At 40.6% G+C, this 14,617-nt stretch overlaps 2 protein-coding genes across 2 annotated transcripts; both read right to left on the bottom strand.

Annotated features, from left to right (window-relative positions):
- Positions 1 to 5: 5 nt before the first annotated feature.
- Positions 6 to 2,502, bottom strand: LOC104443183 (haloacid dehalogenase-like hydrolase domain-containing protein Sgpp). The gene is made up of 5 exons (XM_039310902.1): positions 2,380 to 2,502; positions 947 to 1,081; positions 616 to 767; positions 268 to 529; positions 6 to 179 (listed from the first exon to the last, which is right to left on the bottom strand). The coding sequence occupies exons 1-5, from the start codon at positions 2,500 to 2,502 to the stop codon at positions 6 to 8; spliced, it is 846 nt and encodes a 281-aa protein (XP_039166836.1).
- Positions 2,503 to 7,614: 5,112 nt separating this feature from the next.
- LOC104441983 (phosphoacetylglucosamine mutase) lies at positions 7,615 to 14,617 on the bottom strand. Its single transcript, XM_010055264.3, has 9 exons — positions 14,477 to 14,617; positions 14,118 to 14,380; positions 13,683 to 13,802; positions 13,404 to 13,546; positions 13,068 to 13,316; positions 11,609 to 12,012; positions 11,357 to 11,532; positions 10,770 to 10,866; positions 7,615 to 7,975 (listed from the first exon to the last, which is right to left on the bottom strand). The coding sequence occupies exons 1-9, from the start codon at positions 14,535 to 14,537 to the stop codon at positions 7,833 to 7,835; spliced, it is 1,656 nt and encodes a 551-aa protein (XP_010053566.2). The 5' UTR covers positions 14,538 to 14,617; the 3' UTR covers positions 7,615 to 7,832.

Genomic DNA, 14,617 nt, shown 5'->3' on the forward strand with positions numbered 1-14,617 from the left:
ATTTTTCAAGCATCCATCTTCTCGAGCGCCTCTAAAGCGGCCCACAGCTTCGGATCGTCGTAATTCTTGATGAGGAATATCGGCTTTTCTTCCCTCAGTTGATGTTCCGGGTTCCTAGTCATTACGCCGATGGTGGCCACTCCAGCTGCCACCCCTGCTTTTATGCCCGAAACAGAATCCTGGAGATCCAAAGACAACAAGCCGCAATTCAGGACGGCGAACTATCCCATTAGAAGAAATCGTGAAAAATGAAAGTCAGATGCGGACCTCAAAAATTATAGTATGCTCCTTTGACGCCTTCAGCAGATCAAGGGCCTTCAGGTAAGGTTCTGGGTGTGGTTTGGCATGCTCACACTCACTCCCTACAACAAGTGCTTCAAAGAAATCCGAGAGCCCGAGAATTGAGATAATGAGTTCAGCATTTGCCCTAGGAGCATTTGTAACTGCGGCGCGTTTTAGACCGCGATCTTCGACCCACTTCTTCAATTTGTACAGGCCGCTCACTGGCGCTAGTTGTTCTGAGGCCAATCTGTGTCATCCATGGAGCTCGATGTCAAAACTTTGGAAGAGTGAAGGGTTCAAGAGGAAACAAGTACGATATGACGGAAGACTCACTTGCGGAACACGGCTTCCTTGTCCTCAGCGATTTGTCGGCCTCGAGGAACATCATCTGGGAAGAGGAACGCAGCTACGTCTTCATTGTGCAATCCAGATATATTCTCAGCAAAGAATTCCTCCGTGATCGGAACTCCGCCATTGAAACCTATCTGTTTTGGAAAGAATGCAGGAAACAATGTCGTCACGCATCTGGAATCGAAAGATGCCCATGATTCGTGGTTGCCAGATTCGATGAAAAGAAAAAAATGAAAACTCCGGCTCGAAGGATTAAACAATTCCTTGAAGAAGGCACAACAAAAGGATTGTAAATAAGGATGGAAACCACCACCTCTTGGAGCATCTCTCTGTAGGCATGGTAGTGGAGAATATCCGAGTCGCATAGAGTTCCGTCGATATCAAACAGGATGGTCTCAAGCGGTGCGAGCGCAGCGAGAGAAGCGATGCTGTCAAGACGGAACCAACACTAACAAAGACATATTGGGAAATGTAGAAGATCCATCATAGAGTGTGTAGACACAACCTCTAGTGACTGTAGCATCAATGTCTTTGTAATTCTGCAACCAACTTAGTCAAATCGAACGAAGAATGGCAGGGCGACAACGTTAAATCAACACGCGATGATAGAAAGACTAAGGGAATCTCCATGAAAATAGGCGAACGAGCTCGATTGTTTCGAGCTAATGACGAGGAAGAACCGCGTTCCAACCTGATTCCAACCTTATGACTGGACTGCGGCTTTCGGGGAGAATCGCGAACGTGCATGAACCAGCAAATTACTACAGAACACGGACGTACGCTCGACTCTTCACCGAAACACGATCCAAACTTCCCGGAACGAAGCGAAACGAGACATCCGCCGAGACATTCATCATCGTGGCAACAATGACAACTATGACAAACGATTCGAGGAAATGAAAGAACGAGTGAGGTGGCAGCTCAGCTTACCTCTCCGACAAATCTCCTCTGGCAGATGAAACCGTCATCCTGGTGTTCCGCACGGACCGAGATAGGGGTCGAGATAGCTCTCTCGCTCTCCGCGATCGCAGTGGGCGAATCTGTCTCGGTTGCAGAGATGGTGAGTGAGGGAGGAAGGGTGGTGATGTTGATATTTATGGGCGTGAGAGAAGAAAACGAGCAGAAAATCTCTTCCCGCGTAATTAAATAGAGTTTTGCGGTTCAAACAGCTTAATATGAGTCGCAAATTCTTAAAGAAGCGGATAGTACAATAATTAATAATTATTTATTATTTAATATAATTCAAAATAATTATTATTTCCATGATAGATTCAAAACTACCGTCCATTCAATTGAATGAAGTGAGGGGAGGTGCATTTATAAATTTTGACTTTAATAAAAAATTAATAATTTTTTTTTCTCTCCCTTGTCTGCTTCCCTTTCTAGTTGTGAAATAATGTTGCCAGCTGTCGAGAGTTCCCCTGCGCTCTGTTGTATTTTCACATCCCCCATGGGACTTTGGAAATTTGTGAAATTGGCCATGGAAACAAAATGTTATTCAATTGAAGGACGATAGATCGCAAGAAACTTAGTGAAAATTGGAGCTGAACGGGTTATATGGTGATAGTCGTTATCCTATCTGATATTTGGCAGCATGCCTCGATTGGAATAAACCCAGACACATCAAGATGAAATGGATAAGTTATCCTAACCCTAAGAGTGGATAAAGTTTATCTTACCCAAATTGAACACAATTAGAGAAAAGCAAAACGGGAAAAATTGGCTCATTTGAATCAATTCACTCACCCACTGTCGAGGACCATCATAACCACCAAGCAATGGTCGCGCCCCGAGGCAACAGCGATCACCAATGTTGACCGTGTTCCTTTGACGCACTTTTGTATTATCTCTTTCCACACCTCTTCTCATTCTATCATGTCTCGATTCTTCTCTTGCCAACTAAATGCGACCTTGGGTGAATTGTCGATTTTCCCAGACTATATTCTTTTTTATAATTTAGAGGCACGAATATACAGATCCGACTACCTAAAAACCCACGAAATACCCATAATTTAGTCTTCATTACCTCATATCAATTAGTGGCCATGTTCATATCTGTTAGTGGCCACGTCTTTTTACCCCAGTTCATGTGAAATTGAATGAGGGGGACGGGGGAGGCTGAAAATTGTAGAGGCTTCAAAATAAATAAATAAATAAATTGTGGGTGCAAATGGTTGCGGCGTGGAATAGGTTCTTTGCTTTCTTTTCTTCTTTCTTTATATGCTTGATGTTTGGACCTAAGTATGTCCTAAATATTTTTCGTCTGAACTCTGAAATGTAAAATTCAAGGATATTCTCAGAGACGACGAAAACAAACTTTTTCTCCATTCGAGAGGGATGGGGCATGCGGATACTGACGCGTTAAAATAAAAAACACATCGAGACTTGGTGCCGGCATGTTAAAATAAGGAACGCTAGCACGTTAAAATGAGGAAGACATCATCGGCACAAAGAATAGGTTTTTTGCTTTCTTTTCTGCTTTCTTTTATCCGAAAAAATATTGGGTACCTCTCATTTGCCAACTTAGCAAATAAGAAGACCCTTAAGAAGGTGACACGTGTCGCGTGCTGGGTCCAGACCATTCAAAGCTCCTCTCCGCTTTCTCCCTCTCTTCTCTCTACACGCTTTTCTCTCTTTTGCCTCCCATTCACACTCTCTCTCCTCTCTCCTCTCACGCTTTGTCTCATTCGACTATCTTACTCGGTAGAAGCGGAGGCTGCGCGAGGGTTAATCAAACGAGGGCTCGATCATGACTTAGTGTTCATTCGTTTCACGGAAAATATCACATTCCTAGGAAAATATTTTCTAAAAATCATTTTTCAAGAAAATGACTATATTTTTCGATGTTCGATTGAAATATTAAATTTGAGTGGAAAATGTTTTCCATTATTTATTATCTAATTTTATTTTTCTAGAAAAAAATGACTAAAAATAAATGAATTTTAACATTTTTAATTGATAAAAAAATTTTGATTTTAATTTTTTATTATATATTTTTAATTTTAATTTTTCTTCTTTTTCTTTTCCTCCCTCTTTCTTCCTCCTCCTCCTTTCTCCGCCGTCGTGTGCCTCGACGTGGTCGGCTGCTCAGCGACCAACCAAGACGCAATTGCGAGATTCGGCGAGCTCAAGGCTCGATTAATCTAGGTGAGCCGCAAGCTCACCAACCAAAGGATGATGCTCACTGGGAACAATTGAGCCTATAGCTCACTGGCCTCGGTGGGGCTCGAGCTTCGCCAAGGCTAGCAAGCTTGAGCTCCGCTGAGGCTGGCAAGCTTGCGGCTTGCCAAATCTAGTGAACTCAAGGCTCGTCCTCGCCGAATCTGGCCTTGAGCGAGGTTGGAGTTGACCTATGCCCGATTGCCGACCTTCGTTGTTGCCGGCAACCGGCCAAGGAAGAAGAAAAAGAAAAGGAAGAAATAGAAAAGAATTAAAACAATCAATTTAAAAAAGAAAAAAGAAAAAGAAAACATAAAAGTAAAGAAGAAGATGGAAAACAAAGAAAATTAAAAATAATTCAAATTAAAAAAAAAAAAGGTGGAGGAGGAAGTGAGGATTTATAGAAGTGTGAGATAAAAGATATCAAGTGAAGAAAATATTTTCTACTTTTAAAAAATAGAAAACATTTTCTACTAATTTAGAAAACTTTTTTCTTTTCATGAAAAATGTTTTCCCCAAGAAATTCATTTTCCGTGGAACAAATGTTGGATAATTCGAAAAACATTTTTTCGAAAATTATGTTTTATGAAACGAATGGAATCTTAGAGGAAGAGAAAGCGAGTAGCCGAGAGAGGGTAGTGACTCAATAATGGTGGAGCCAAAAGGGTGGTGCTATGGTTCATTGATCAAATGAGGGCGTGGTAACTCGTCTGATGAACAACCGCGTGGCTTTGCCTTTAAGTTGCCTCTGTCGTCGCAAAATTCGTTGATCGGGCATGGTGGCTTGCTCAATGAACCACCGTGCGGCTCTGCCTTCGCCTTGAAAGGTTGCCTCCGCCATCACCACAGAGTTCATCGGTTGGATGAGGGCACGGTGGCTCGTCTAACGAACTACCGTGCGGCCTGTGCTCCGCTTTGAAATGGGTGAGGTAGAGAGTGTGCAGGTGCGTTTGGTTCAGTATTTTGAAAACTCATTGGAAAAATACAAAACAGTTTAGCTTAAATGACTTTAGGCAAATGCAAAGGTTGTTTAGTAAATTATACTTTGAGAAGCAACTTTAAAAAAAAATGTTGTTTAGTAGAAAACACATTTGAAAAGCTCTTTAAGTAATTAATATTAGTTTTTTTTATATGTTTAAAATTGAAAAAAATAATATATATGCAACTTTTTAAATATAAATTTTGACAATAATACTAAAAAAAATCGAATACATATACAATTTTTTATTTAAAAAGATCAAACCCTTCATCCGAATTTTTAAATTTTTATTTGCTTAAAATTGAAAAAAAGAAGAAGAAGAAGACCAAATCCTTCATGGAAATTTTTTAATTTTTATTTGTTTAAAATTGAAAAATATTGTATGCAACTTTTTAAATATAAATTTGAAAATAATACTAAAAAAATAAAAATATATATATATATATATATGTATTTTAAAAAAAGACCAAACCCTTCATTAGAATTTTTAAATTTTTAATTGTTTAAAATTGAAAAAAATAATGTGTGCAACTTTTTAATTATAAATTTGAAGATAATAATAAGAAATCAAATACATACATATATATAAATTATTTTTTAAAAAGACCAAACTATTTGTAGAATTTTTTAATTTTTTTATTTAAAATTGAAAAAAATAATTTATGCAACTTTTTAAATATAATTTTTGACAATAATGCTAAAAAAATCAAATATATAAATAATTTTTTAAAAGACCAAAATATATTTAATTTTTTAACATTTATATATATATTTGATTTTTTTAGCATTATTTTGGCATTTAAAAATAATAATGAAGGCAAAATCAAAAAACTTGAAGAATGAATGAGGATAATTTTGGAAGAAAAAAACTAAGTTTCAGCATTTGGCAAAATACCAAAAGCTCAAAACTAGTCCCTACTAGAATTGGGTTTTCAGCATTCTCAATGCTAACTTTTATTTCAAAATGATTACCAAACAGTCTAGTATTTTCTTAAAGTCCCTTGGGAATGTTGAACCAAACACATTTTGCGCTGCAGGGGGAGAAGAGAGAGAAGAGCTTTCAATGGCCTAGGCTCCACACATGACACATGTCATTCTCTTAAGGGTAGTGTTATTTGCCACGTTGGCACATAAAAGGCACCAAATATTTTCTCTGACATAAGTTGCCAAAGCTACTTTCCCTCTTTTCATCGAAAGGCCAACTTGACTTGGCTTTCTCTCCCCTAATTCTCATTCTTCCTGGACTTTCGAGGCAGACCGGCGGCCACAATTTTGTCCTCTCTCCACCAAAACAAGTTAATCTTATGTTGATCTCTCACTTTCATATCCGGCTTATGATTCATGTATCATAGTCATGTCTTTGCATTTCTATCTAAATTTGTCTAGTATCAAAGCATCATGGACTTTATTAAACAGACCAAATGATTGATTTAAGATTACAAAAGGTTGCTTGTTTGTTTGGATATTCAGGCTCGGCATGTCGTGTAGTCTTGTATTCGAGTTCTTCGTGTTTTACCTCCTGTGGTGTAAAAGGATAGGGTCTCATTGGCCGGACCTACTTACATTTTCGAGGCCATTATACTTTTCAATACACGAAAGGCACCTTTTTATCTACCGGCATGCTCCATCATCGTAATAAAAGAAAGTATGTGAAGCAAGCCTTACTGATTCCGAAACGACGAGCAGTTTTGGGTGGTTATCATTTTTTTGTTCTTCTTTCTTCCCAGTAAAGTCCGCTCGCATGCTTATATTCTATAGAGAATTGTTAGAAATGCCGAGGATATTCTCTTTGCTTTTGGGGCTAAAAATATCCATAATTTATACAAGTTGACTAGAAATGTGAGGTCGACAATTTGACGGCCATAATTTTGTTGTGGGTTTGACTGAGAAGATACTCGAGGTATCATTACTGGGCAATGTAATGGCCTGTTTTTGTCGGGATCTGCTCCACAACGAAATAAGTTTCGCCAAAAGTTATTCATCGATTATATTATGGGAGATGAGGTCAGTGATGATTTCGAACGGGATATATTATAAGTATACATAAATATCAATAACTTCACTTCAAACAAAACTAAAAGTATATAAAGTTTGTTGGAATTAAGCTAACGACATAACCTAAAAATATAAAGACGCAATGCTGGAAATTAATCAACGGCGCAACATTCAGAAACTACAATAAAGATACATGCTAAAATTTAATGGATGACGAAATATCTAGGAATTGCCGTCATAACTATAGTAGAGAAATTGAAAGATAATAAGTTGTGTGTTGCGCAACACAAGGGTCCTCAAAAGCGAACATTAATATTTATAGCATTCATCACATAACTACCTATGAGTAGTTCTATAATTTAACCATGCTTCCACATCTCCGAGAATCTTTGTTTCATTTTCTCACATTGTCATGATCTAGTCTCCGAGAATCTTCGTTTCATATTCTCACATTGTCATGATCTAGTCGACCGACTCCATCATGGTAATAGGCAACCGACCACTATTCTTGTCTATTGACTTTGCCATGGTAATTGGCAACCAGACACAATTGCGCATCGAAGCTAGTCCATGGTCAACGATATATATACGCTCTTACAGTCATCACGTGAGCGTTGGTAGCCATTCATCTTAAATAACGCGTCTACTCACGCCTAAAACCTGACTAATTTTTGGTGCAAACATAACCTAATTGGATTGCTCACTAAACATGGAATTGCAGAACCTGCTATACCAAAACATGTTTAGACTCTATGCCACTCCTCCTAAAGCTTAGTTAATCATTATTTGATCGACGGACAACCCAACTCAAAACACGTTCTTCTCGCACATATCTGCACATAGAAAAATGCTTCTAAAAAATATCCCCTTTTGTTATAAAGAAAGGCAAAAGTGTTCGTTAAATCAAAGCGTGGGGTGCAGGAAAGCTTCGCAATGACAAAGTCCCCGATGAATAGTCGTACAGCCATGAACTAGCGACTCAATTCTCGGTCAATACAATGAACCAATCATTCTAAAGTCAGAAAGAGACTCGTCATTGAGGGGTGGAAAATTTGTTACGAATATGCTATCCGAGGAACTGCTCCACAAGCTTTGCTACAGACTGAGCTAAAGTATCTGCTCCTTCCTGAGTAGAGGCCTCCGCATAAACTCGGATGACATCCTCAGTCCCTGATGGGCGTATGAAAGATCGGCCACGAGGATATTTAACTGCATCAAAGCACAGGGGAAAAAGAGACTCGTCATTAGCCCAATAAAAAGTGATCGAAGAATCCCAGAGAAGGGAAAAGGGCAAGCAAAAGAGTCGGTTCCAGAATTCAAGGTTCAAAATGCCGAATTCAGTTAGCATATTTCTTGAAAATATCAAACACAAGTGCAGACGCACAACTATTTGTAACGGTCGCATTCCCCAGGTCAGACAGATAAGCAACACTTTTTGCCCTTTTTGGCCCGTTTAGTTTGGCTTTTGAGGAATGTATTTGAAAAAATGCAAATATGAATGGGGTTTCCGAAATAAAAAAAAAAAAATATAAATAGCGTTTAGTGAATTGTAATTCTAAAATGTATTGAGAAATAACTTTGGCCAAAATAATGTTGGGTAAAATTTGCATTTGTAAAGGACTTTTATTAAATTAAAAAAAAACAAAAAAAAAACATTTGTATTTTTTTTTTTAAGTCTCAGCCACCTGGACTGTGGCCACCGGATGGCCAGATCTGGCCCCTAGAACCGTCACTTGAGGTTGCGCGACCCAAGTGTTGGCCGCCTAGGTTCGTGCGACGTCGCTTGACCCAAGTGACCATCTCGTGACCTCTGGCGATCGGTCACCTGGTTCGAGCGAACCCTAGGGTGGTTTGGCCATCACCACCTGAGGTCGCGCAGCCCCAGGCAGCCGTCGCCTGGGTTCGCGCACGACCTCACGTGGCCGTCACTTGGGGTAGCCCCACCCCAGCGACCATTGCCTAAGGTCGACCTCAGGCCATCAGTCACTTGGGTCGTGCGACCCAGGCGACGCCTGAGATCCGACAACAGTCACCAGGGTCGGGTGACCCTCAAGCGATGGTTTCTAGCTCACGCAACCCCTTAGCCGGCGGTCGTCGGCCTCCGATTTGCTTTTCGTGTAATGATTTTGGAGAAGATGAACAGTATCATCAACTTTCATTCCGAAGATGCAATTTTCCAAAATACCTCCATAGCTACTTTGGGTTAAAGGCCCTTAGAGCCATTTGGAGATGCAATTGTATCTTTGCCAAAGTCACCCAAAAAATCGAACCAAACGCGTTTACATTTGGCCAAGGGACTTTAGGGTGCGTTTGTTTATGTTTCTGTTCAAAAATTGTTCAAGGAACATAAATTGTTCCGGAATAATTTTTACCGAAAAAACGCATTTGGTAAACTTGTTCCAAGAATTAAAAAGAACCGAAACGTGTTTGGTAAATTTTGTTCTTTTTTTGTTTCTTTTAATTTTTAACATTTTTATTTTTTTTTTTTTTTTCTTCTTTTGGCGGGTTGTCGCCGCCATGGCTAGTGATCGGCCAATGAGGGCCGGTGGCCTCACCCAAGAACGGCGAGGCTTGCTAACCCCGACGAGGCATGGCCTCACCGTGGTTGGGCGACGCTCGGCCTCGCCTTGCCCACGTTGGTGACACTCGGCCTCGCCAAGGGTCGGTGGCAACGCTCCGGCGAGGTCACCGGCCTCGACGGCCGGGATGGCGGTCCTTGGTCATGGCCGCTAGCGCCGGCCAAAGAAAAGAAGAAGATAAGAAAAAAAAAAAAAAGAAGAAAAAAAGAATAGGAAAGAGAAAATTTGTTCTTAAAAATTGTTCTAAAACAAGAAATAAGAAATAAGGGACGTGCATGGTTGTGTTTTTTTTTTTTCTGTTTATGAACAAAAATTCTGTTTTTTTTTCCAAGAACAAAAAAGAACATAAACGCGTTTGTTTGCGTTTTTGTTCAAAATCTGTTTTTTTTGCTTCCTAGGAACAAAATTGAACAGAAATAAGAAACAAAAAACAGTTTTTTTTGTTCTAGAAATACTTTTGAAGAACAAATTTTCTCTTTTTTCTTTCTTTTTCTTCTTCTTCTTTTTTTCTTCTTCTTTTCTTCTTTTTTCTTTGGGGGTCACCGGCCTCGGCCCATGGCCGGCCGTCGTTGAGGGCTGGCGACGTCGTCGAGGGCCTGGCGACCTCACCGGAGTGTCGTAGGCCCCCAACGAGGCCGAGGCCGCCGGCCAGCAAGGCTCGACCTTGCCTTGGTTGGGCAAGCTCAAGGTCGCCCAAATCCGACAAGGCCGAGCTCACCCGCCCAAGGCGAGGCCAAGCCTCACCCAACCTCGGCCACGCCTCGTGGCCCATGGGCAAGCCTCGCCATGGCTAGGTGAGGCTACCGGCCAAAAGAAGAAAAAAAAAAAAAAGAAAAATAAATTAAAAATATTTAAAAATTAAAAGAAATAAAAAAATGATATAAATTTATCAAACGTGTTTCTATTCATTTTTTATTCCCGAAACAAGTTTACCAAACATGTCTTTCTAGTAAAAAATTATTCCGGAACAGAAATAATTTTTTCTATTTCTATTTCCCGGAACAATTTTTGAACAGAAACACAAACAAACGCACACAAGTTTTTTTTTTGTTTCTTGTTTCTGTTCCAATTTTGTTCCTAAGAACAGAAAAACAGATTTGAAACAAAACCGCAAACAAATGCGTTTTTTTTTTTTTGTTCCCAAGAACAAAAAAACAGAAAATTTGTTCTTGAACAAAAAAAAAAAGAACACAACCATGCAGGCCCTTAGAGTCCCAAAGCCCATTCCCAAAGCCGAACCAAACAAGGCCTTTGTCTATCTTTTCGGCATACGTAGCATGGGTGCATTTGCAAGTGCGAGTGTGTTTCATTTTTCCTTAAAACCATACCTGTCAAATATATAAGCACAAAATACATGCGAAAACCATTCACTGGAACCGATACTGCTAGCATGCCAAGTGAACACAAAAACCGCTTTACTGTACCAGTTTCAGCATTGATGGCTTCTTGAATGCCAGGGGGCTTTACGGCTACTGTTTCTGCATTTGCTGTGACAACCGCAGTTCTATCCATAACTTTGACCTGATGCACACACATACAGGGGGAGAGAGAGGAGAGGATTAGTAACCTAATACAGAGTTTACATGAGATGAACATCAAATTATGCTCTATGAAATGAGGATAGATTTCAAACAAAAATATACATTCAATTCTTCTAACATATAAGTACATTCAATAAAAGAATAGACTTCAAACTGAGATTTGTATACCATTTTTACCTCCAAAGGAAAGAGGAGAAGCAGACATTTGCACAAGAGTTTCTCTCAACTCCCATAAGACAAAAGGAAAAGCATTTCTTAAGTTACTACAAAGGCATAAACTGCAACGAAATAGTATGATCCCTGTAACAGGAATAAGGTGCTAAAAAAAGGAAATAAGCAAAAAACATTCACCCATCAACAGTGAGTGCCATGACATTGATTATCTGATGAGTTGTCAAAAGAAGCGAGAGAGTAAAACAATAAGGTGCCAACTGCCAAACATTACACAAAATTTGATCGGAGAAACCAACCTTGAGCTGTCTGCTAGGTAGATCCCGATAGAGTTCACTCCAGTGGTTGATTGACCAGTTGAGATTTTGTAAGATGGCTTCAACTAGCAGCAACCCACTGAAGGCATCTCCTACTGCTTGATTGACGAGCTTACTGACAGCAAGCAGCCTAACAGCAGCTTTTTGCTGCTCTGAACCTGAAAAACACAAATTCAAATGAGCTTGAATGTCAATCCGGTGCCATTACTGCCAAAAAATGGATGCTTTGAATACCTTCAGGCAGCTCATTGTGTCTCTTCTCCAACCAACAGAGAAAGCTATCTGAGAACAAAATGGTGCCATGTCCATTTGCTTCAAAATAGATGCCAATATCATATTCTGCAGCTTTCTCATGCAAAAACTTAACGCCTGTTGGGGTTAATACAACCTCTAGACCCAACCCCTTCAGATAGTCCGTTGATGCGCCATTGGCATAAGCTGTCTGTACAACTCCAAGACGAGCTTGATAAGCATTGTTTTCATGCACCCCTTTGTAAAGTATACCTAGCTGCTCTTTGATAAATAATGCAAACAAGGATAATATTTTGTCCCCATCTACAAGCACGATGTTGTCACTGCTCGCAGATGGCACTATGAAATACACGAGCCGATCAGCATCTCCATCCAAACTAGCACACCTGAAAGACTAGACATATTTAAGCAGTCAGTGCCAATTCAATCAATAGGCCAAGCTACTCATCAAAATATTTTTAAAAAGTCAAACTAAACCATCAGAATGGATGTTCGAAATATTCATAATTTTCACGCAGGATTGAGCTTACTTCATGAGGGGGGAAAAAGTAACACTGTTAGGCTAGCAGTGATCTGGCATTATATGCACATGCCGCTGTCAATTATATACTATCCACCAGTAAAATAGACAGATAGTTTCACTATGCAAAAGATTAACTCCAAGTCAGAAAATCCAGCTTCAACATTAACCAACCCATAAAGCTATTGCCATGGCTAAAACAAAGAAAGATAAAACTGTTGCCAAAGGTCTGTTGAATTAGAGAAAGAAGACATCCAAAAAATTAAACTTCTACTAGCAATTTTGCCAATGTGAAGATTATGCAAAGATCTTCTCAATAGGGCTTTCTTCAAAATGCTCCGAGCAAAACCAAATAAAAGCTGCTTCTGAAATAAAGTTCCATCTTCAGCAAGTCAACGAGTGAATTGTTAAATACTCATGTCTGGCCTGCTGAAACAGAGTCGCACTATCCAGTCAAAATTACCAATCCTAAATAATATGATAAAGCACCTATATTCCCCTATAGGACCAGGGCCTTGTAGTCTCTAAGTTTTCCTTCGCCATCCCACCGGGACAAATTGAATTTAAATTCTTAAATGACTTTGGACTGAATATGACAGAACTTCCAAGCAATTTTCATTCCCTAAAACAATACCACCCAATTTTTCATTCATTGAGACAAAAGTTTATTTTAGTGATTATGACAAACGATTCACAGTTCAAAATGACTGAGTAGAGATCAATTATTCATACAGATCTCGAGTGTTATTGTCACCACATGATGCAGTCTAACTGCATCACCTTTTATCCTGTGAGCTGTAGAAAAGTTACTGTATTTGCAATCTTTTAAAAGGATATCAATCATTGGCGTGTAATTATGAAGGGCAAAGCCTTTTGGTAAAGTGATAGACAATTACAAGGCAGCAAGCATCGATGGCTTACCTCATTCCAACATCATTCGATCCAAATTCTTGGGGTACAACCTTCTCCTTCTGCACATAATCCGCACCAACTCCTTCATTTAAAATACCTCCCCCTTTTCCATCGTTACGAACTTCGATAACTAAGCCATCCAACATATTCATTAAACATTCAAGTTTTCCTCCACCCACCCCATTTGCACCGTCCACAACCAGTTTATTGTCTGTCCCTTTAACCTTGCATTCACCAGGGACCAAAGTCATCAAGCACCTGTGCCACCGCAATAATCATGAGAAAGGCCAACTAGTGCTGCATTACTGCAATTTCACAGTATAGGAAGCCCATATACAAACATACCTGAAAGAGCTCGAGAGCTGCTCAGAATAATCACGTTCAGATGCTTTCACGCCCTTATTCCTAGCACGAACCATCCAATGCAATTGTGGTGTTGTCAGGATACCCATGTCAATGGCAGCTGATCCGACAATGGAATTAATTCCCTGGAAATGATTGAAAAATAAAACATAAAGTCGACTCTACCATTTCAGGCCAAGAAAAGAAAGAGTATTTGGGGATCCGCATGACACTTATGCAGAGTTAATGAGAAAAATATGATCTTTGATAGCAATGCTGTACCTGTTTAGCAGCTTCAAGGAGAGATTCTCCACTCGGCCTCGTATCTCTCCCCAACAAAACCTCAGCTCGGCAATTTCCATCAATCACGATGCTCTCCTTCTTTGCAAATTCGATTATCAGCTGTTTACAAACAGAAAATGCGGCGGCGAATAGTCAAGAACTTCTCTCGATGCAAAACGACCTAAAGAGCTATCTCTTCAATCAATCACTCAATCTTCTCTTCTCGATCGCAAATAGTCAAGAACTTCTCTCGATGCAAAACGACCTAAAGAGCAATCTCTTCAATCAATCACCCAATCTTCTCTTCTCGATCGCAGCAAATGAAGCCAAAGATTTTCCTCTCTCTTCATCCGCTCAAATTCGCAGGGATCATGAAACACACACACATTACGAGCACGCGTGACGGCGCGAGAGAGAGGGAGAGGGGAGGGAGACCTGGAGGAGAGAATCGGAGTCGGCGGCGTTGGCGAGAGCGTCGGCGAAGGGCTCCCACGCCTGGGTGAGCATGCCGCCGCTGGGATCGGCGATCTTGACGCCGTTGTCGGAGATCTTGTTGTGGGAGGCGGTGATCATGAGGCCGGTGACGGACCGGGTCTTGAGGGACCGCAGGGCGGCCAGGATGCCGGCCCGGTAGACCGTCGACTCGAGGACCAGCGCATCGGCCCTGAACCCGGCCGTGCCGTACGAGAACTTCGCTCCTGCCAAGAAGCCGAAGCCAAAAAGAGAGAGAGAGAGAGAGAGAGAGAATCAGAGCCCGTCCGGAAGGGGAGGAGCGGGGGAGAGAGAGGACCGACCTGGAGGGATCGGGAAGCGAGAGGAGGCCCTGCGGAGGATGGATTTCTGGTCTTCGTCCATGGCGTCGGAAGCTGCACCGGAGAGCGCGAGAGGGGTTGCGTTGTCTTCTTCTTCTTCTTCTTCTTCTTCTTCAACTGTCT

Source organism: Eucalyptus grandis, chromosome 4 (genome assembly GCF_016545825.1).
Source record: "Eucalyptus grandis isolate ANBG69807.140 chromosome 4, ASM1654582v1, whole genome shotgun sequence".
Lineage (NCBI taxonomy): Eukaryota > Viridiplantae > Streptophyta > Magnoliopsida > Myrtales > Myrtaceae > Eucalyptus > Eucalyptus grandis.